At 48.3% G+C, this 20,946-nt stretch overlaps 1 protein-coding gene across 1 annotated transcript in view; it reads left to right on the forward strand.

Annotated features, from left to right (window-relative positions):
• LOC103811781 (cadherin-23-like) overlaps positions 1-20,946 on the forward strand; it is a gene marked incomplete at both ends in the record, with an annotated part of 103,086 nt that overhangs the window by 55,281 nt on the left and 26,859 nt on the right. Inside the window, 2 exons of the mRNA XM_009084777.1 lie at positions 16,164-16,358; positions 19,570-19,698. Of these exons, the coding sequence (XP_009083025.1) occupies positions 16,164-16,358; positions 19,570-19,698 (324 nt within the window). The remainder of the gene's footprint in view (positions 1-16,163; positions 16,359-19,569; positions 19,699-20,946) is intronic.

A 20,946-nucleotide genomic window follows, 5' to 3' on the forward strand; every position in this document is an offset into this window, starting at 1 on the left:
ACCTTCTTTATGAAAGAAATGGTACATCCAAGCTGTCCCTGGGCAAACTGTTGCCTGCTGACATTTCAAAAATTGCTCTTTTAGGATACCCCTCACTCTCTCCTTCCTTGTGCTGTGATTTCTCTCCTTTCTTCTCCTGAAAGAAAAGTGTATTTATATTTTCACCTTTGATAAAAGGGTGTACAGGCTGGAGCTGCACAGTGGTCAGAGAGGAGGCAGCAGCCCTAGCTTTAACTGATGTTTCTTACCCAGATACACCATGAACAATTGCGTATCCCCTGAGCAAACGAGGCTCCTGGGCCTCCTGGCTGCTTTCATCCAAGAGGAACTTTTGTATTTTGAATGTACTTAGCACTAAGCTGAACATGAATTTCCCCCAAGCCACTGAGAGCAGCTCCCAGGTGCTGTGTTTTCAGCAACCTGCTCTTGGCAGAGAGCTGCTGGGTGCGTGGAACCTGTGCTGGATCAAAAGCTGGAATGCCCAGAGGCATCCTTGTTAAAAGTGAGCTCTCTGTTCGCGTCCAGAGGGGAAATCTGCAGCAGGAGGTGCACAAATTTGTGTTTTCCCAGAGACTGATCCTAAGGATGCTTCTGCAGGTGTACACCTGCTGTATAGGGGAAAAGCAAAGTGATGTTGTTGTCCTTTGTTGCTTGAAGCAAGTCTTAGCTGCTCAGATAGTCAGCTGTCCCTGGAGATTGAATGGCTTGTGAGGGTAGCACTCTGCTGGGCTTGAAAAGAGAAGTCACTGTCACTTGGCAGTGCTAGAGGGGATCCTGGTGGCTTCCTGTGTTTTTATGGAGAGGTGCAAAACGTAACTCATCATTTTTTGGGGATATCAAAGGCTCTGTGGGATGGATCTTATGTGTGGCTACAGTGTGGAAGAGTTGAGTAGAGCATGGGAATTGTGATTTAAAAGGTGCTGATGGAATATGACTGTCTTGTATAGGCAATAGGGGAATTGACAAATGTGGTTTGTTAATGACTGCAGGGATGCTTTGGGTAAGAATTGTAACTCCACCTTTTTCTCCTTCTGCCTTTTAGCTGCATTTCTGATGGAAATGCCAGTGCAGAGGCCAAAACACCAGAGTCTGCTTTGCCTGAAATCACTGCTGGGATGTTACCTGGCGCTTCCACCTGCTCTGCAGGGACATCCCAGGAAGGGGAGAGCTCCCATTTGCCGTGGGGTCTTGGGGGAAGGTGGAGGTGATGGGGCATCTGTGTTTTGCTGCCAGACTTCACAGATCCTGGCAGAGATGTGGCGGCATCCCCAGGCTAAACGCACACCTTGTATCAGGCTCGGCATCCTCCCCAAGGCAATTCTCATTCAGCAAACAGTCGTTTGGAAATAGTCAGTCATCAGGTACTTATGGATCTCTCATGCCCCTCTCTCTCCCTAATAATCCCACCTCTTGGGAGGTATTGATTCTCCGCTGTTGGCTGCCTCTTGGTATTCTGTGGTCCGTTGTAGTCTGTGCAAATCGCTGCGCTGTCATTTTCACGCAGCAATTACCTGCTCTTCATTTCTTTCATCCCGAGGCCTTTGCCGGAGATCTAAACTCTGTATTGACAAACCACCCTGGAAGAAAGAGAGGGGTCAGGGTTTGGGAAGAAGGCTTACACAACAGTAACTTTGGGGAGGGTTTCCCTGGGGTGTGATAATCTCAAAGGTGCTCAGCCTGTTTTTTGTGGGTTTTTTTTGTCATCCAGCACAAAAGGGGTGCTGCAGCTTTCCAGCTGCAAATGTGACTTTATGCCTTGTGTTTTGCTTATGTGAAAAACGTAGGAAATCCTTTTGCCTGGCTGCCAGGCAAAGGATCAGCCTAGAGACCTGAGGACAGAAGTTTTACAAGCCATCCTCAGTCCTCTGCTGGTGAATGAGCACCTCACAGTACCTAAAGGGGCTGCAAGAGAGCTGGAGCAGGGCTTTGGACAAGGGCATGGTGTGCCAGAACAAGGGGAAATGGCTCCAAACCCACAGAGGGCAAGGATAGATGGGATATTGGGTAGAACTTCCCTCCTGTGAGAGTAGTGAGGCACTGGCACAGGTTGCCCAAAGAGGCTGTGGCTGCCCTGCCCCTGGAAGTGTTCCAGGCCAGGTTGGGTGGGTCTTGGAGCAGCCTGGTCTAGTGGAAGGTGTCCCTGCCCAGGTCAGGGGTCTGGAATGAGATGATCTCTAAGGTCCCTTCCAACCCAAACCATTCTAGGATTTCTCTCACTCTCCAGGAGTTCATTCTTTGATTTTGGGTTACAGTTCAGTCATCTGGGAAGGGGAAAGATTTGGGAATATGTTTTAGTCCCATTTTAGGTGATTTTTTTTTTTCTGCACAGACAAAAGTTGAAGGAAAAGATGATTAGCAGCAGAGAGGTTTCCTTCAGCCCTGCCTGCGGAGGCACAGGATCTGCAGCCCCCCAGACGTGGCAGTGCTGTGCTAACCTGGCACAAAGTCACACCTCCAAACTTGAAGGCATTTAGTTATTAAATCTGCATGCCTGAGTGCTGAGGGCTCTCACTTGAACAGAATCCCCATCCTAGCAGAGAATAAATTAAAAAGCCAACTGGCCGCGGCTGCCTGAGGAGCGCCAGGACCAGAGATAGGCCAGGAGTCAGATAACAAACAGTGGCCAAAATTGCAGCGCCTGGTGCATGGCGTGAAATTAAAACCTTTTTCTGCCTCCTCCTGCATGCTGTAACAAAACGGCTCTGCCACAGTCTGGCGGCACCAGCAGTGAAGAGGAGAATAATTAAATACATGGAGATTTTTTGCATCTGAGGGAAGGTCTTCCAAGGGAAAGGATGAGGCTGCTCTGGCGTGGACCTCAGTGCTTTGGTCCTGCAGCTGGGCTGCGCCTGGGAGGGTCTGTGGGCTGCCTTGCCACCCAGAGAGGGAGCAATCTGCCTTTTTTGTCTCAGTTTGCTCCCTCCACCTTCCCTGCTGGGCTCAGCAGCAGCCCTGGAATGTGCCGGTGTCATACTGGCTATTCTCTCCCCAGGCCTTCCTGGCTTTCCAGCCCCTGGGAAGGACGTTTCTCAGGAGTTACCACCCAGGAGTGATGAAGAGGGCAGCACTTTTTAATCCAAGTTACATTAGGTGAAGCTGATATTATTCACTCTGCTTTATTGCAGCTATTTTTACATGGGGGTTAGAAGTTAATACTACCCAGCGAGCCTGGTTGTGCTGAATTCTGGCAAGCACCAAAATCCATCAGCACATCCAGACAGGGTAGGAAAGCAGAAAATAAACTCACTTGCTGAACTGAAAAAACAGTCAAAAAACCTAAACCTTTTATAAAAGCCAGACCCTTGATAACAGAGGGTCTGGCCTGCAAGGGCAGAACCCAGGCAGGACCATCAGCTGCAATCAGCAGAAGCGTGAGCTGCTGCAATCAGTGCGGGAAGGAGAGCAGGAAACATAGCAGGAGGGCTCAGGGGATGCAGGGTTAGTTTTTCCCTGCTCTGACAAATGAGCCTGACCCTCTCCCTGTCCTCATCCATAGCCGCAGATGATATGATAGGTCTTGGCCACCCGATTCTGCTGGAGGGATGTCAGTGCTTGGGAAACAGCTGTGACTGCAGTGTCTCAAAGGGAATGGTTTCAGCAAGGAAGGCTTTGCCTGGGTTATGTGGGTTTGGGCGATGCCAAAGGTTTAAGTCATGTTAATTCCTTGGACCTGGCAAGGATGCTGGCAGAGCTGGGATCTCCTCTGCTGGTTGCAAAAAGATGTGATGATCTGTGAGAGGAAGGATGAATTTTTTCCCCCTCTGTTTCTAGAAAAAGGCCAAAGTGCAGCTTGCTCCTTTCTCCTTTCTGTCCTCTCTCTCTTTCAGCTTTTCCACCTTTTTCCTGTTCTTTAATGCAGAGATCTCTTGCTGGAATGTGTTTCCCAGGGTGATGCTTTCTAAGCCTTTTACTGGTGTATGACTCCTACAGGTGATGCTGTGCTGAGGCTGTAGGATCCCATTGCTGTGGTTCTTGTGATGCTCCCAGGGGAATTCAGAGATTGGGATCCCTTTTAAAAAAACCCAGCACACCAACCCAGCAGTTTTCTAGCAAAACACCAGGTATTTTTAAAACCCACTGAAGGTTTCTCTCAAATCCACTTGACACAATTGGTGTCACTGATTGGTGGCTTTGATCCCTCTTCTGATGTGACTTCACAGTGTGCTCAGTCGGTTTTTTTGGGTTGGTAAATGCTGGTTACTTTGGCAGCACTAGAAGAAATTAAAGAGAAAAATTGTTTGCCTCAACATAGAGTTTATGAGACCTTAGCCAGATGCACAGAGTTGCAGCAAAAAAAAAAGAAAAAAATGGGGGGTTTAGAGGTTTTTGCTACTGAGGTTAGGGGAGAGTTTGAAGAGGAGTTTAGGTTATAGGAGAGGACTCTCAGGTGTCTCTGGCTGTTAGTGTTGGAGCCTTCAAAGATATCTTTGGAGCTCTCATGGAGCATGCTGCCAATTTAGGATGGTGTTTAATGTAGCATTACTGAGCTACGGTGTTGTAATTACTTGCTTGTATGAAAGTTTATCCACAAAGCTTTTCTTCAAGCACCACCACACCCTGACAAAGGTTTGGACCCTGGAGCGCAATGAGCAGGGAGTGATGGAGGAGGAAGGTGATTAGAGGGATGGAGCAGCTCTGCTGTGAGGAAAGGCTGAGAGAGTTGGGATTGTTCAGCCTGGAGAAGAGAAGCTTTGGGATGACCCAAGTGTGGCCTTCCAGTGTTTGAAGGGAGTCTACAAGAAAGATGGAGACTTTTACAAGGTCTTGGAGTGACAGGACAAGGGGGAATGGCTTCACACTGACAGAGACTAGATTTAGATTAGATACAAGGAAGAAATTCTTCCCTGTGAAGGTGGTGAGGCCATGTGGTGAGCCAGGTTTGATGGGGCTCTGAGCAACCTGGTCTAGTGGAAGGTGTCCCTGCCCATGGCAGGGGAATGGAACTAGATATCTCTATGATCCTTTCCAGCCCAACCCATTCCATGATTCTGTGAGCTTACCCTGCAGGACACAGTGGGTTTTTTCACACCTTCTTAAGACAGTAAGTTTGTTTCCACTTGGGATGAGCAGAGGCAAAGGCCTCAGCCAGCAGCACTGGCAGGAGAAATTATGCAAGAGCTCCAAGGTACACCAGGAATAAGTTCCTGGTCCCCATAAGAGGTGTCTAAGCATGGAGCATCAGGAGTCAGCCTGCCTCAAAAGGAAAGGAAAAGATGCAGGTGGGAGCACAGCAGGGTTTGGAATGGGAAGCAGCACCTTGTGTCAGAGCAGGCACTGATGTTCGTCTCTGGAAGAAAAGAGCATCCCTCAAAACTAAACACAGACCAAGGTTTAATGCTCAGAATTTACTGTGGCTGTGCTTCCCATAACCACACAGCCCCACACAGCAGGTATTTGTGAAATGAAAAGGCAATATTAGCACAGAAAGGGCCAATAAAGCCACCAGCCTCTGGAGGACAGAGAGGCAAGTAATCCTTGCCTCTGGCTACAGGACGTGAAGTTACAAAGCATCACGTACCTTGTAGCTTCACCGAGGCTGTAACTTCCTGGCACCAGATTAAAAGATTTGGATTTTACCCCTTAAACACTTCCAGGGATGGAGCAGACACAGCTTTTCTGGGCAGCCAGTGCCAGTGCCTCACCACCCTCTGAGTAGAGTCTCTAACATCTAATCCTCTTTTTGTTTAAAAATGAGTATCATCTGCTTACAGCAGAGGGCAGGTGCTGTTCTGAGGGTGCCTACTCCTCACCGCTGGCAGGTGGCATTGAGGGTAACAGTGAGGCAAAGCTGCTCTGTGTGTGGGTTCAGTGTGTAGTGCTAAGCATTGAGATTTTGGGTCAAAGCAAGTAAAGCTGGGCTGTTGTGTGTTGATAAACCCATCTTTCATAGTGTACATGATAGCAGAGAGGAGTTTGGAGTGTAGGGCGTTTGCCATTTCTTACACTGTCGCACTGGGATGCGAAATGAACTGGGAGAATCGATGCTTTTCTTCCCACTTCTTCCTCCTCCAGATTGGTAGCTTCCCTGTGTTCATTATATGGCTCAATTCCCTTGGTCTAGCTCCTTCCTGGATTTCCCTGTGGTTCAAGGGCAAGACAGTCTTTATGTATTTTATTTTAAAAAGCTATTCCAGTGTCCCAGGTTTGTAACTGCTCACTCTGCCTGTGAGACTTGCAGAGGTGTGTGGAGACAGCAAATTGGGGTGTTAGCTCTCACAGGAGAGTGGTACTCACACTCCAGCGGAGCCATGTCACGACATGGCTTGACAGAAACACTTTGTGCTGGAGTTTTGATGTTCCAGCATGAGCATAGCCTGACGAGGAGACCTGAGCTGAACTGGTATTGATCCTTCCTCAGGTAATGAATCCATCCATGGGAAACGGGGAAGTGCTTTTTGAATCAGTACAACTTTTGCTCATGTTGAGGGTGATTCCTGCTCTCAGGCTCCTGCAGGAACTTCTTTTTGATGGATCTTTGGGACCTACAAATCCCAGAAATCAGAGAGTTGTTGGTTTTTTTCTCTACTTTTCTGAGGATATGTTATTCCTCCTATGGTCAGAAGCAAACAGCTCTGTGCTGAGAGAGGTGCTTTTAGCTTTTGTACCAGAACAGGGAATAAAGAAATAAGGTGGTAAAGCAGGCAGGTTTCTATCTGCCTGGCTGAAATGGTAGGGCAAGGGATGGAGGAAGGAAGGATGGTCCTCTTCCCAGGATTACATGTGCTAGATCAGAGGGTCTTTTAAATGCTCAAGATGGTCATTGAGTGCATGTGGGATAAGAGAATGATAAAGTGCAAAGTCCTGGGATAAGAGGAGGAGATAGCAAGAAGGCATGAGGTGACATGAAAGCAAGTCCCAGTTCTCCTTGGCCAGCTTGGTGGAGCCTCCAAGGTGGCTTAGGACAGCTTGAGAGCCAGGTAGGAGCAGATTTGAGGCTGGTGGGGAGAGGAATGTGTGACTATATAGGCATCCACAAATTTCATGTATATATTTGCAGTATGTTGTATAAATGAAGACAATACCTAATGATTCGTGGCTATTATTTGAAGTGTCCCACTGTTACAGATTTATTTGTCGTTTCTTGTGGTAACACCGATGATAATGAATTCATTTGTATTAATGTGAGTGTCGTGGACTTCCGTTGATATCCTGCATTAATTAATGTACCATTAAAAGAAAGTGGCACCCAATTAATATCAAGTAGAAGCGATACTGCTGGTGCCCTGTCATTAGGTTTCATTTGTAATGCATTGTATGACTGCTCTGCCTTAATGGGAGTCATTTGCCATCCAGAGCATCACCCGATGGGCTGCCATGGGGTGCCAGGAAGCGAAAGGTAGTGGTAACTGCAAATGCAATGGGATATAAAAAACCAGGATCTGCCCAGAGTATGGCTCACAGAGCCATTAAGGTTGGAAAAGACCTCTAAGATCATCGAGTCCAACTGTGTCCTAACACTACCCTGTCAACTAGATCATGGCACTAAGTGCCACGTCCAGTCTCTCCTTAAACATGTCCAGGGATGGTGGCTCTACCACCTCCCTGGGCAGCACATTCCAGTGTCTAATCACCCTTTCTGTAAAGAAATTTCGCATTGTTGATGTGACTTTTCTACTGAATTTTAATATTGAGGGGAGGATTGTGAAAAATCCCACTGGATTCTGCAGGTCAGGGCTGCCTTTGCTTCCCTAAGCAAAAGCTGCCTCTGCCAGTGCAGGAGTGCAGGCCTTGACTGTGGCCACCTGGCTCCACCCAATCCTTGCCCACCATCTCCAGCAGGATGACAGCCAAAGGGGTACCAGGCCATCTGCAGTGGATGCCCTTGCAAAGGGGGAGATTGGTCCAAACACCCTTTTCCAGAAGGAAAATCACACCAGCAGGAGTGATACGGTGCTGCTGAAGCCAGGAGCTCTCTGACTGACAGGTTTGCACATTCTTGGCACTTGTGTCTGACTTTCAAATGTCTCATTAGACCATCTTGGGTTCCCATCTGCTGTCTCCAAAACTGGGCCTGACCTAACAGCAGCCAAGGAGGGAAGCACAGACTGACTTCCAGCCCTTGCTCTGGGCTTGCCTGCTCCTTGAAGGCTGGAGATGGGGAATGGACAGAAATGGGAGAGAAACATGACTTTTCTGATGGAATTTGGCTATGGGTGCTAAGTTAGTGAAGTGGTGGTTGTATCACCACCTTTGTGGGAAATGGTTGGTTTTTGCTATCTGGAACTAGATGATCTTTAAGGTCCCTTTCTACCTAACCCAAACCATTTTAGTATTCCATGATTCCTCTCCCATCCATCTCTCCTGGGCTTGCCCTTCAAGACCTGTGCTGCAGAAGCAACTGGCACTACAAGGAGAGGTGGCAGAGCCTCTGTGCACACAGCTTTTGGGAGATGATGCCATGCCATCAGTCAGTCCTCCAAGCCCAGTGTTGGCAAAGGCAGGATTATCTTTGGTGGGAAACAGAGCAGATCCAGACTGGAAAAAGCAAGCAGCTTTTTCCCATGGGATGCCAGAGCATCCTTTCCTCTGTGTGGCTGCTTGTCCTCTGCCTGCTGAGTGCTGTTGTCCTCCCAGCATGGCAAATGCATAGAATCATAGAATAATCAAGGTTGGAAGAGGCCTTTAAGTTCATCAAGTCCACCGGCACTCCCACTGCAACCCCTAAACTATATCATCCAGTGCCAGATCCAGACACCTCTTAAACACCTCTGGGGATGATGATTTTACCACCTCCCTGGACAGCCTATTCCAATGTCTGTCCACCTAAACAGTGAAAAATTTCCCTTGGGCTTCCTAATTGCAATGTCCCTTTCTTCAGTGCTGTACACTGGGTTGGGCCACGTCTGCCATGAATAAGCACTCTCAGCTCTGAGTGTGGTTATCCAGCCGCTAATTCCTCTCCAGCTCTTATAATGCGTCTAATTCCAGCTGTGTTTATGGTGTTTTCAAAAGCCCCTCAATTGAATTATAGCTCTGCAGTGGCCGTTTGCCAGTGTCACCCGATAATGAGGGAGGTCACCTAATAGAGATAGCAACAAGCGATACATACTAACGAGAGCTGATTGAAAGGTGGGTGAATTTCAACCAAAAAAGATTCTAAAAAGGGAAATTATCAGGTTTTAAAATCAAACTTTGAAATTGGAAATTGCTTGGCTTGGACGAGCAGTAATGCAATTAATAAGAGTAATTAAAAGTGTAATTAAGAGCACAGGAATTGGAAGTCTGCGCACATCTGTGAGAGCGTTTGGAGCTGGCACATGAGCAGGGGCCCCAGTCTGGCAGTCAGATCACTCCTGAGATGAAGTATGGGGACAGAAATCAAAACATGGGGCTGTTTTTTAGCTCCCATCAGGGTCGGGTAAGAGGGCCTGTCACTCACTCTGCTTCTGTTTCCTGCAGCAACTTAGACCTGGACAGGGATAGGTGACTTGAATCTGTCCCAGGCAGCCCTGGGATGGGAGAGACAGGGTCTCAGCTGTAGCAGGAGAACACTTGGGATCCATGTCAGCTCTGCTGCACAGCACCTCTGAGATGTCCTGCTGTAGCAGGAGGCATGGAGCTTTCGTTCCTGCCTGTGATGAGACAGGATTGGCAGTAGTGCCTTCGCCTGGAGCAGAGGGATGTCTTAGCCGGCTTTTAGCAGAGCGCAAAGCTCCTTTCATGCACCCCACTGTGCCGTGGAGAGGCAGGGAGAGGGAAAAGAGCCGCCAGGAACAGCAGCAGGGAATTATTTAAGAGTAATAGGTTGACCTGCGATATGCAGGAGCATGAAGCAGTGAGGCATCTCCTGATGGGAGCGGTCAGCTCCCGCCTTGATGCAGGGGCAGCATGGAGGGGGGCGAAGCAGGACCCATGTAGGGCTGGAGAGGCTGTTTGAGTGCTGATGCGAAGATCAGAGCTGCCTGCTGCTTGAGTCCTCATGCCCGTCGCTGTGTGCCCCCTGGTCCACTTGCATCGCCTCATCTCATCGACCTTCAGACAGCTGTTCGGCCAGATTGCCTGCCGTTTCTCCACATTATTTGCATGGTACAGCATGTGCACATCCGCATCCTAATCATCACCACCGGCTTCTGCTGGGGCGCTGCTGGGTGACTTTGCCCTGGGAGGTCAGATGGAGAGTCTCTGTGTGGCCAGCTGCCGCAGAGGGGGAGCAGACGTGGAGCAACCAGCTCCAAATATATCAAAGTAAACATTTCTAGTGCCCAACCAAGGCTTGTAAGAACATTGTCGTGGTCTAACCCCAGCCAGCAGTCAAGTGCCAGCAGCCGCTCACTCTGTGTTGGAAAAGTGGATGCATTTAAAGGAGTGTCTGAAAAACTAGCTCCCAGACCTCCTCTGCTTATCTCCCACCTTTACTTCTACCCAACTCTGACTCTGCCGTAAAAAAGTCAGTGGCACATATTGCCCTTCTCAGCCCTTCGCCCACAGGGTACCTGGTGTCAGTCTAGTTGGACAAGACTGATGGATCAAGGCACATTTGAGGTGTTGGTGGCCTGTGGCCCGTGAAATGGTTTTGCTAAGGTGGAGAGTTCTCAAAGGCAGTGTACAACTCTGCTCCCTTAGCAGTGCGAGTTGCTGTCTGACAGCCAGAGGGGTGTATACATTGTGGGAGCAGGTGCTGTAGGCCTGGAGAAATGGTAGGGATGATGGGTTTTCTGCAAACAGCCTTTTTCTTTCAGCCCTGTGTGAAAGAAGAGCTCATTCACATGGAATCATTTAGGTTGGCAAGGACCTCTAAGATCATTGACTCCAACCCAGGGATGGTGGCTCCACCACTGCCCTGATCAGCCTGTTCCAGTGCTGGACAACCCTTTCCCTGAGGAAATTTTCCTTACTATTCAATCTAAACCTCCCCTGGCACAATGTGAAGGGAACATTTGGTGGCAAACAAGAGGAAATTGCACTCTGACTTTTTTAGGGTGCTCTGCCCAGCACCCCTTATGTTCAGCTGGAGCCATGTAACCTGTCTGGTAGGGCATATGATAGACACATAGAATTGTTTGTGTTGGAAGGACCTTAAAGAGTGTCTAGTACCAACCCCATGTTGTGTGCAGGGACACATTCCACTCAACCAGATTGCTCACATTGTGGCCCCAGAGACTACATCTCCTCCGGATTGTAATCCACCTTGTATTGCTGCGTTGTGTTGGAGCAGTGTCCGTCCAAAATTTTATTACTAATGCATTTTCTAGCAGGATTCATAATAAGTTATTAAAGACTACAGGTATGGCCAGAGAGTGAGGTGTAAATATTTTAAAAAAGACTCTTCTTTTGTTACCTTTTCTTCAGCCTTAACTTACCCTTTTGCAGAGAGTATTGTATAAGGCTTTGGTGTCCCAGCTGGTGGGGTTAAGGCAGGGCACATCTGTGTCTGGTTGCTCATGCTCAGGGTTACATGGGAGGTGACAGCCCAGGGAAGGTGGTTGTTGGTGTTGGTCCATACGCAGGTCAGCCCTGGGATGGAAACACAACTTCTTGATAGGGTGTCAGGAGAATGGAGCCAGGCTCTTCTCTGTGGTTCCAAGCAATTAGACAAGAGGTAACAGGCAGAAGCTGATGAGTGGGTAGTTGTATCCAAACATGTGGAAGGACTACTTTACACTGCGAGTGACTGAACACTGGATCAGATTGCCCAGAGAGGGTGTGGAGTGTCCCTCACTGGAGATATCCCAGAACCATCTGGCCACAATCCTGTGCTATGTGCTGTAGGAATGACTCTGCTTGAGCAGGGAGGTTGGACCAGATGACACACTGTGGTCCCTTCCAAGCTGACCCACTCTGCAATTGTTTGTGGTCACTCAGATAGTATTGCCTCGTACCGTGGCACAGGTGAGAGAGAGATAAGGTCTTGGTCTGTCCTTTGCCTCCTCCTTGTGCAGTAGTATCCTTCCGTGTTTGAACAGGGATTTTAGGGTTGTTTGTTCCTTATTTTAATACAAATCTGTCCTTGCTACTGGGGATCCACTGAAACAGAGCAGTCTCCTAATGGTTAGGGATTTGGACTCCTGTGCATTGCTGGTTTTGGTTTGGTCTTTGTGGTGCTTTGGGCAGACACATGTAATATGCTGTTACCACTCAGAATTTCCTTCTGGACCCCCAGCTTCTTCTATAAGGTTTTTTATAGCAGTTTGAACCTCTCTTGCTTGTTGCAAAATAGGGGAGGCATGAATGGCCTGGCAGCCTAGCACCCCAGAGCCCTTTAACTCCTGGAGCTGCTCAGTGGGGACCTGGGTGCTGGAGCTGTGGGATGAGGGATGGGGTGCTGGAGACAGGTTGGGAGCAGGTCCCACTCCCATTTGCTCTCCTCCTCCTCCTCCACGGTGGCATCTGTCTGCATGTTTATTTTTATCTCACATCTGCTGGCGTCGTAACAAAGATTTAATGATATGACACAGTTTTGTCACCAGTTCTTTTTTCTGTAGTGAGTGAGGCTTCGTCACAGGCTGCTGGAGAGAGTTGAAAGCTTTAACAAATGAGAAAATTTGGCAGCTCGTGTAGGAAACTCACCTGTTTGCCACCAGCACCTGTAGGTTGTGGTCTGATGGAAAAGATAGAATTTGTTAGTTTTGCCTATCAGTGAGCTAGGCATAACCACAATTAATCTTTGTTAGTGAAGAAAAGCCATGAGGGATATGCAGAAGAGTCCTGTAAATGCACCTGATGCTGAAAGTGCAGAAACACAGACCAGTGCTGTCCAATGGCATCTCCCTGGGATGTGTCCTCTGCCCAGTATGTACTAGCAAACACAAGCCCCAGGCAGTTCTGTTTATCCAGATGTTTTGCTTCATTGTTTAGATGATGGGCTACATCTTCTGAGAAATAAAGACATCAGCTTCCTGCTGGGGAATATCTTGAGCCTGTTTGACCCAAAAATGGCAAGAGGATTTTAAAGACATCTTTTCTTCTGCGTTTTAAGGCAGATGGTCTGAAATTCCTCTGAGTCCTGACTGTGCCTTGCCTGGGCATGAGCACTGGGAATGAGGTCTCTTTCTCTGAAGGACTGTGGATGTGGGATGTCTGCTGGTTTTGGGGATTTTTTTCTTGCTTGAATTTGAGCTGGGGAAGAAAAGCTGCATTACTCAGACCGCTCCTTACAGGTCTGCATCCTGTGATCTGTATGCTGTTAGGAATAAGGGCATGTGTTTGATAGTGAAATATCCCCACTCACCTGTGCATTTTGGGCAGCACCGGTGATTTCCCCCCTCTGCATCCATGCTGTTGTGCTTCAAGCTCTTGTAATGGTCCTACTATTGTCTGGAAGCCCTTCTGCTCCTTTCCTAAACTCACCCATGCTGTGCTTTGCTCATTCACGCACCCTCATACATGTGGGTGCCCACTGCCTCTGACAAGATCCTGTGCTGAAGTCCTTCACAGCTCCTCAGATGCTTTGGTGTGGATTCCCATGGTTGATTCATAGGCAGATCTTTGTCCAGAGCTGATACCCTGCTTCAGTGGCTTTTGCTCTCATGGTCAATGAAGGGACCTGGTCGGCAAAGGTGTAAAATAAGGGTAAACTTGTGGTGATCGCCAAGCCAGAGCTCAGGCAGTGTCTGCAGGGGCCGGAGCTGACGGCACCAAAGCTGGTGACCTCCATGTCCCTCCAGGCAGCTTCTCCTTTGGAAGGACGAGGAGATGAACTGCCTTCAAAGCCTGCTTTGGGGCTATTGTATGGAATACAATGCGGGGGAAATCAAGCTCTCCTCTTTCACACCCAGTGCAGCCCCGTAATCACGGGTGACCAGAGCGGATTTGCATGTTAAAAGGAGTGGCTAGGGGCACTTAAAAAGCAGAGGAAACATATTCATCAAGGCCAGCTTTATCCTCATGAATTTTATTATTCCTGGGAACAATATACCCCAGACCCGTTGGTGCAGCCCCACATCTACCCTTGTGCTGCCTCTCTCTGTGTATTAATGGTTAATTTGTAATGCTCTTTGTCATGACATTGATACCCTGGTGGCCCTGGGAAGGAATTTGAGAAGGTGGTTGCTGGAGCATGTGGAGTGCAATGGTGGAAGCAGTGCCCTGGCAGCAGCATGAGGAGGGCTGCAGGATGCTCTGGGGCTGCTTGAGGCTGGCGATGGCTTGGGGGAAGCAGGTAGCCCCAAAGAGAGATGGGGAGATGTTCTAGTTCTTTTTGAGAAGGTGTTTTGGGAGTGCTCAGAAATCAAATACCCACCACAGCCCACCACGAAGGGCTTCTCCACCCCAACACACCCCCTGAGCTGACAAAATCTTGGCTCCTGAGCAGTTTAAATGCACAAGCCAGGATTAAGGTGCTGTGTGTGTGGTGCACAGTCAAGGGCTTACACAGCAGCAGGGCAGATCTGGGTTAAGCATGCCAAAAAATGAGCAGTTGTAAGGCAAAGGGTAGAAAACTCCAGGACAAATGGGCTGGGGAGGATGTGGTGTCTCCATCACTAGAAGGCTTTAAGGATAGGAATGATTTAAGTCTAGCATGGGGACAGGTTTCTCTTTTGAGGTCCCTTCTAGCTATATCTTTTATGCTTTTATGACTGCTGATCACCAAAAAACTTGAAGGCACTTTAAAAAATAATCCTCAGGCCATGCCCTGCGAGGCTTTCTTTAGCAGCTTGATTTAGAGGAGTGAAAAAAAAGAAAGGAAATGAAAAACCCTAGGTGGGAGCTGCAACCTCTCACACCTCAGCAGAAGTGACACTGATGTAAGGGAAGCGGAGTTTTGCCAGAGCCCGGATGTCAGAGCATCCCTGTGTGGCTGGATGCAAGGGTAAGGGGTCAGGAGGGGTGTGTGTGGGTAAGTGTCCAGAGCCTGAAGTCAGCAGTGTGGGTTGCAGGATATGACCTGGGTTCCCCATTTTGTCTGGCCAAGCTTGCAGCAAATCCTGCCTCTGGCCTTGACGGCTAATTTCTGCTGAGCCTCAACAGGTGAAATTCAGGTGCTTTGGTTCTTTGCTGGTGCCATCACCCAGTATTAAACTGGTTCAATCAGATCTCCCAAGTGCAGAGCTCTGGTTTATCATGCTTTCTATCGGAGGTGGTATGCTGAGAAGTTCACTGCAAGCTCTGTGGTTCCCTAAAAACATGAAAATGGCTCAGTTTGTTGCTCAGCTTTGGCCAAGAATTTTCCTGGAGGCAGTGCCTCATTTTCTGAGCTCTGCCTCTCCCCAGGCCTCCTTTCCATCTCCTCAGGACATCATGATACTTCTCTGTAAGCTGAGGACGAGTAAGTTAATACAAATGAAGTTAACAATAAAACTCAGCGACTTGGGGAGAGGTTTGCAGAAATAATCCGTATTATCCCAACTGGCCTTAACTATCCACTGTCGTCTCTCTCTTCTGACCTTTGCTGTCTTCCCTCTCAAGATTTAGCTCCTCGTCAGCCCTTAACATGGCTCTGACCGTGTCACAAACAGAGGGACGTGCCCAGGGTGTCAGAGTGATCCATGCCTACCTGCAGCCCATGGCTCTGGCAAAGCCTTTTTGCTCCCAGTCTGTGCTTCTGCCTCCAGAGAGAGACAAGAATATGCATTTTAAGATTTGCATAGGAACATGCAGCTGTTCCACCAAAAATGGATAATTGTTCTCCCCACTGTGAAGTTAAACAATAAGAAGTGCCAAACTGCACTTGCCGTTGCTGATTTTGTGCACTCAGCTGCATATTTTGTGCATGTAGATGAGTTCCAGATTTATGACGATGTAACAGTTCAGGCCTGTGTTAATCAGGACAGGTTGTAGTTGCTGTGGAAACTATGACTTTTACGTTAAGTTCTGTGTTGCATTTAATGCTTTTTTCTATATTATTTTTGAAGCTCTCTTTTATTTAATGTCTTGTGGTGAAAACGGTGAGGGAATCAGCCTCAAAAATAAAAGTGCCTTTGGGCAGAAAACAAGTTTCAGCAAAGAGAGTAATTTTTCTTGAAAGTTGGGAAAATAAGGGTCTATGATAGAGTGCCATCTTGACCACAGCTGTATAACTATTATTATAAGTGTGTAACAACTATTATAGCTCCTGCAATACTGTAATAAAGAACACAACTGTGTAACTTATAAACATCCTGAAAATACAGCGCTGGAGTTGTTGGGTCTCTAGATATTTTTTTGTGGGCAGAGGAAATTGCTGATGTATTTGATGGGAAAACGGGCTGGTGCACAGCTTCACTGATATTTCTGTTTATCCCCAGAACACACCGGTGGGCACTCCTATCTTCATTGTGAACGCCACGGACCCGGACCTGGGCGCGGGGGGCAGTGTGCTCTACTCCTTCCAGCCGCCGTCCGAATTCTTTGCCATCGACAGCGGCCGAGGCATCGTCACAGTGATCCAGGAGCTGGACTACGAGGTCACCCAGGCCTACCAGCTCCAGGTGAACGCCACGGTGAGTCCTGCCCTGGCTGCTGCAGGGGGAGGTGTTGTGTGTGGGCTGCAGTGGGGAAGGAGCTGTTCCTTTCTGATTTTATTGCCATCCTCTGGACACATCCAGAGTTTTCTACTTAGTGAGGCATTATATCAATGCAGTGCCTGGGTAGTTTCAAATCACTGTGGAGCACAGCTGAACCCCGCTCCAACACCATGTGTGTCAGGGACTGCTGCAGCAAGACAAGTGGCTCCCTTGGTGATGAAACCCAGGACAGGGTGTACAGACCTTTCGTAGAATCACTGAAAGGCTTGGCTTGGAAGTGACCTTGAAGATCACATTATTCCAACCCCACTTGCCATGGGCAGGGACACCTTCCACTAGCCCAGGTTGCTCCAAGCCCCATCCAACCTGGCCTGGAACACTTCCAGGGATGGGACAGTCACAGCTGCTCTGTGCAACCTGTGTCAGTGCCTCAGCACCCTCACAGGGAAGAATTTCTTCAACGTACTGAATCCGCTCTACTCATTCCTTCTACATCATGGTTTATTACAAGTGGATTCACTTGTATTAAGTTCCAACATCAAGTTTTGGTGAACAGAGGAGAAACCAAGGTCCTAATTACAGTCGATACCATTGTACTAGGAGGGGACCCTGGGAGATGTGGCCATCAGGGGAAATTCATGCCCCATATGAATGGGAAACTTCTTCCTTGGTGTTAAATGTAGTGAGAGCTTGAGAATGTGGAGCAGTACACAAGCAGGTGCTCTGGGTGGTAGCTCCTTCATCTCAGATGCAACAGAGGAAGGTGAGATTCAACCCTACAATACATCTGACCAGCTCTGTGTTCAGGAGAGGGGGGAAAAAACCCTCTCTGACCCCTCCAGGCAGCTGGCTAGAACTCTTGAAGCATGTGATTTAATCAAGATCATTGTCATGATGGAGAAACACAAATGTCAGGAGGACACGCAGCGTTGCTTCGTTCTTCACAGCACTGAGTCTGGGCACTCACGGACTGCAGGGCCACAGGCAAACACCACAACCTTTCAGCCCAAGCCCTGCATGTTCCAGGCTGTGGAATACACCCCAGAAGCTTATGAATTTTTCCTGAAATATCCTCATTTTATTTTTAATATTCCAGTGGTATCAGTCTCTTACCTGTGTGATGAAGAGTTTGAATGGTCTGGAGTGGAATCTGGGGTGATGGTGAGTTCAGGGTGGCTGCAAGGAGAGCTGGGGAGCACAGGTGCAAGGCACGAGTCATTTCATCCCGGGGATATAGGCAGCAAAGGCAGAGAGAATGAGGAAAAGGCAGCAAGAGAGACAGTCAGTGAGGAAACTGGAAGTGTGCTTGTTTTTTTATTGCTATCTGTGATGCCTTAAAAAAAGTTAAAGAGGTGAAGGGGAGTGAAAAGAACATTATCTGAAGAAACAAAAGACTTCAACCTGATAACACTAACAGCAGAGTGTGAGGCAGAAATAAACATCCATCCGGGCCATAAAGGCTGAGGCTCACAGGTTAAGAGGATAATGTACAAGCTGTGTTGCTGAATACGGTTTGAATTAACATTAATCTTCTGGCAATCAGTCTTTGCTGCTGCTCAAAGCCGCTTTGCAGGAGTGTATGGCAACCTCTAACAGTTGCCTTCCAGCACAGTGTGTGATTAGGGGGTAAAGAGAGATTGATTTCTTTCCCTTTGTGTGCTATCTCTTTGCTCCTGCCCCTCTTAGCAAAGGGCTGTGGGCATTGAGGTCATTTTTGAGCACCCATGGGATGAGGCTTGAGCAAGAGAAGTGCTGGCAGCGGGGCACTGCCAGGAGAAACTGGTGGCAGTGCCCAATGCTGTGGCATTGGCTGCTGGCGAAGGGTCTTGCTCTGAGAAGGTGCTTGAGGTTCCATCCTGATGGGATGTGATGGGGTGAAAGGGAGATGATCACAGAATGGTTTGGGTTGGAAGGGACTTTTAAAGCTCATCTCATTCCACTCCCTGCCATGGGCAGGGACACTTTCCACTAGCCCAGGTTGCTCCAAGCTCCATCCAGCCTGGCCTTGAGCACTTCCAGGGATGGGGCAGCCACAACTTCTCTGGGCAACCTGTGCCAGTGCATCACCACTCTCAGAGTGTGAAGACATTCCCCCTTGTTCTGTCATTCCAGGCCCTTGTCCCAAGTCCTTCTCCAGCTCTCTTGAAGCCCTTTTAAGCTCTGGGAGGGGCTCTAAGGTCTCCCCAGAGCCTTCCCTTCTCCAGTCTGAACAACCTCAGCTCTTCCAGGCTACCTCCATAGCAGAAGTGCTCCAGCCCTTGAATCATCTTCATGATCTCCTCTGGGTTTGCTCTAAGAGCTCCATGTCCTTCTTGTGCTGGGCAGCCCCAGAGCAGGATGCAGTACTTCAGGATACTGATGCTCCTGCTCAGAGCATTGAGTGGTTTAAAGGCCACTGGAAGTCATTGTAAGATCTCTGCATGTTTGTGTCCTGCTTGGGAGGATGGTTACCTCGATTCTGCCATTGCCTGCATAAGGTGAGGGATTTGCATTAGCCCAGGAGAAAGGATGTTGCTGCTGGGATGATGTATCCAAAAGTTCAAGGTTTCCATCTGCCTTCTGTGTGAGAGCCAAGGCATCCTATGAAGGCATCCAGAAGCAGCAGTGGGTGTACATACCCTCTGCCAAAGTTCAGAGAAGCGAATGCAGAGAAGGATAAAACTGCAACTCAGCCCATGGGGTTTGGGAGGGCAGTGGGAACAAGAGGGAGCTGCTGGGCTTTGGTTGTGTTCCAGCAGAGGGAGCCCCAGCTGTGTGGAGGTATCAGCACTGGTGGGTGTGAGGCTCTCTGCTGTGATGTGCTGGTACAAGAGGCTGCTGGCATCCACACCTGGGTCTCACTGTGTGGAGGGACCCTAGGCTGTGTCTGCAGGAGGAGGGAATTTATATTTCGAGGTATATGTTGAACAGCATTGCTGCATTTTCACTCAGAATGTGATGAAAACTAAATTGGTGTTTGCTATATTTTAAAGGGCTGATGCTGGAATGAAATGCATATTGTATTTCAGCTTAGAGGGAGGTACAGTGGACAATAATTCCAGCAGGTAGCTTGGAAAAGAGATTATTACCTCCACTATTCAGAAATTCTGGGCCAGCTACATCTGCAAGAGACTTAATGCTGTTGAATAATTGTGTTGTTCTGATAGAAATCCTTTCTCTCCCCTCCCCACCCCTTGTTTTTTTCAAGGACCAAGATAAACACAAGCCACTGTCTACCCTGGCCAACCTGGCAATCATCATCACAGACGTGCAGGACATGGACCCCATCTTCATCAACCTGCCCTATAGCACAAACATCTATGAGAACTCACCTCCGGTAAGGCTGTGCTCCTCTCTGCCTGTCAGGGCCATGGGGTTTCCTCCTAAAACAGCATGTTTCCAGCCAGCTCCAGAATAGTTTGCCCTTTTTTTAGAAGAGCCTAAGTAAGGGGGTTTAGGGAGGCTGAACCCTAAGTAAAATGTTTTCCTGAGCACTTTGTCTTAGAATCTGCAAAGGCTTTCCATTGTCCTCAGCAGAGTCACCCCATTTCCTCACACGACCGATCTGCATGCCATCTCCAATAGAAAACTTGAAGCAAAATGTAAACGTTCCTGAAATGAGGCAGTTTTGAAAATGCCAGAATCATCAGCCATTTCAGCACTTTGAGTCTTTTCCCCCAGGTTTTGCCAAATTGATCCAATCATTTTAGTTTTTCTGAAACTCGGTTTGTCAGCAAACTCACTGTTTGTGGAAAAAAAGTCCCCCAGTCTCTAAATACAGCAGGGATGTGGTTTTTTTCCCCTCAGCAGACGTCAGGGAGCATGGCAGGCAGTTTGGGTTCTGGGAGCTGTCTGCTCTGCTCACAGCAAGGGTGACCAGGACCTACAGTCCAAACACCAGCCCTGCTCAGCAGCAGCCACCTTCCCAAGGCACAGCTGTGCATCCCTTCACTTTGTCTATAGAGAAATATTTTTGTGTATATATGGAAAAACATTCTGTCCTAAAATCACGGTGTGGTGGGCATCTATTCCACACGTGCATCCCTCACTGGTGCGATCGGTCCAAAATGACTGACTGCTCAGCTCACGCAGTGGAAGTGGGAACTCCAGCATGCTTCAGCTTAGTCTTTTTATTCACTTTGGAGCAAAGCCTTGTCATAGAGAGTGCTGGATCGATAGGGCCGAGTCCTAGTGTCACAAATCCCATGGTTGGACAGCACATTACCTGTCTGCTGGCCCAGAGGTGGTCGAAAAATGGCTTATGCATGAATTACTTGCAGAAAGTGAAGGTTTTGTTGAGATTAGGAGTTTTTCTGGGGTGGGCAGTGTGAACTGCAGGGAAATAAAACCACACAACTTAGATCACCCTGAACTACCAGGAAAAAAGCCTTAGATGAAATTAGAGAAATAGAAGTGCCATGAGTATTAAAAATTATAGCCTGCATTCCCTTCATGGAGCGACCTGGTATCCAGTAAAGGGAATCCCTTTCATATAATGAAATATAATAAGACTCAAGGATCTCTTTGCGTTGTTACACTGATGTGTATCACAGTTATTCCTGGAACATGCACTGTTTGCAGTAGG

Source organism: Acanthisitta chloris, unplaced genomic scaffold (genome assembly GCF_000695815.1).
Source record: "Acanthisitta chloris isolate BGI_N310 unplaced genomic scaffold, ASM69581v1 scaffold7791, whole genome shotgun sequence".
NCBI classification, from domain to species: domain Eukaryota; kingdom Metazoa; phylum Chordata; class Aves; order Passeriformes; family Acanthisittidae; genus Acanthisitta; species Acanthisitta chloris.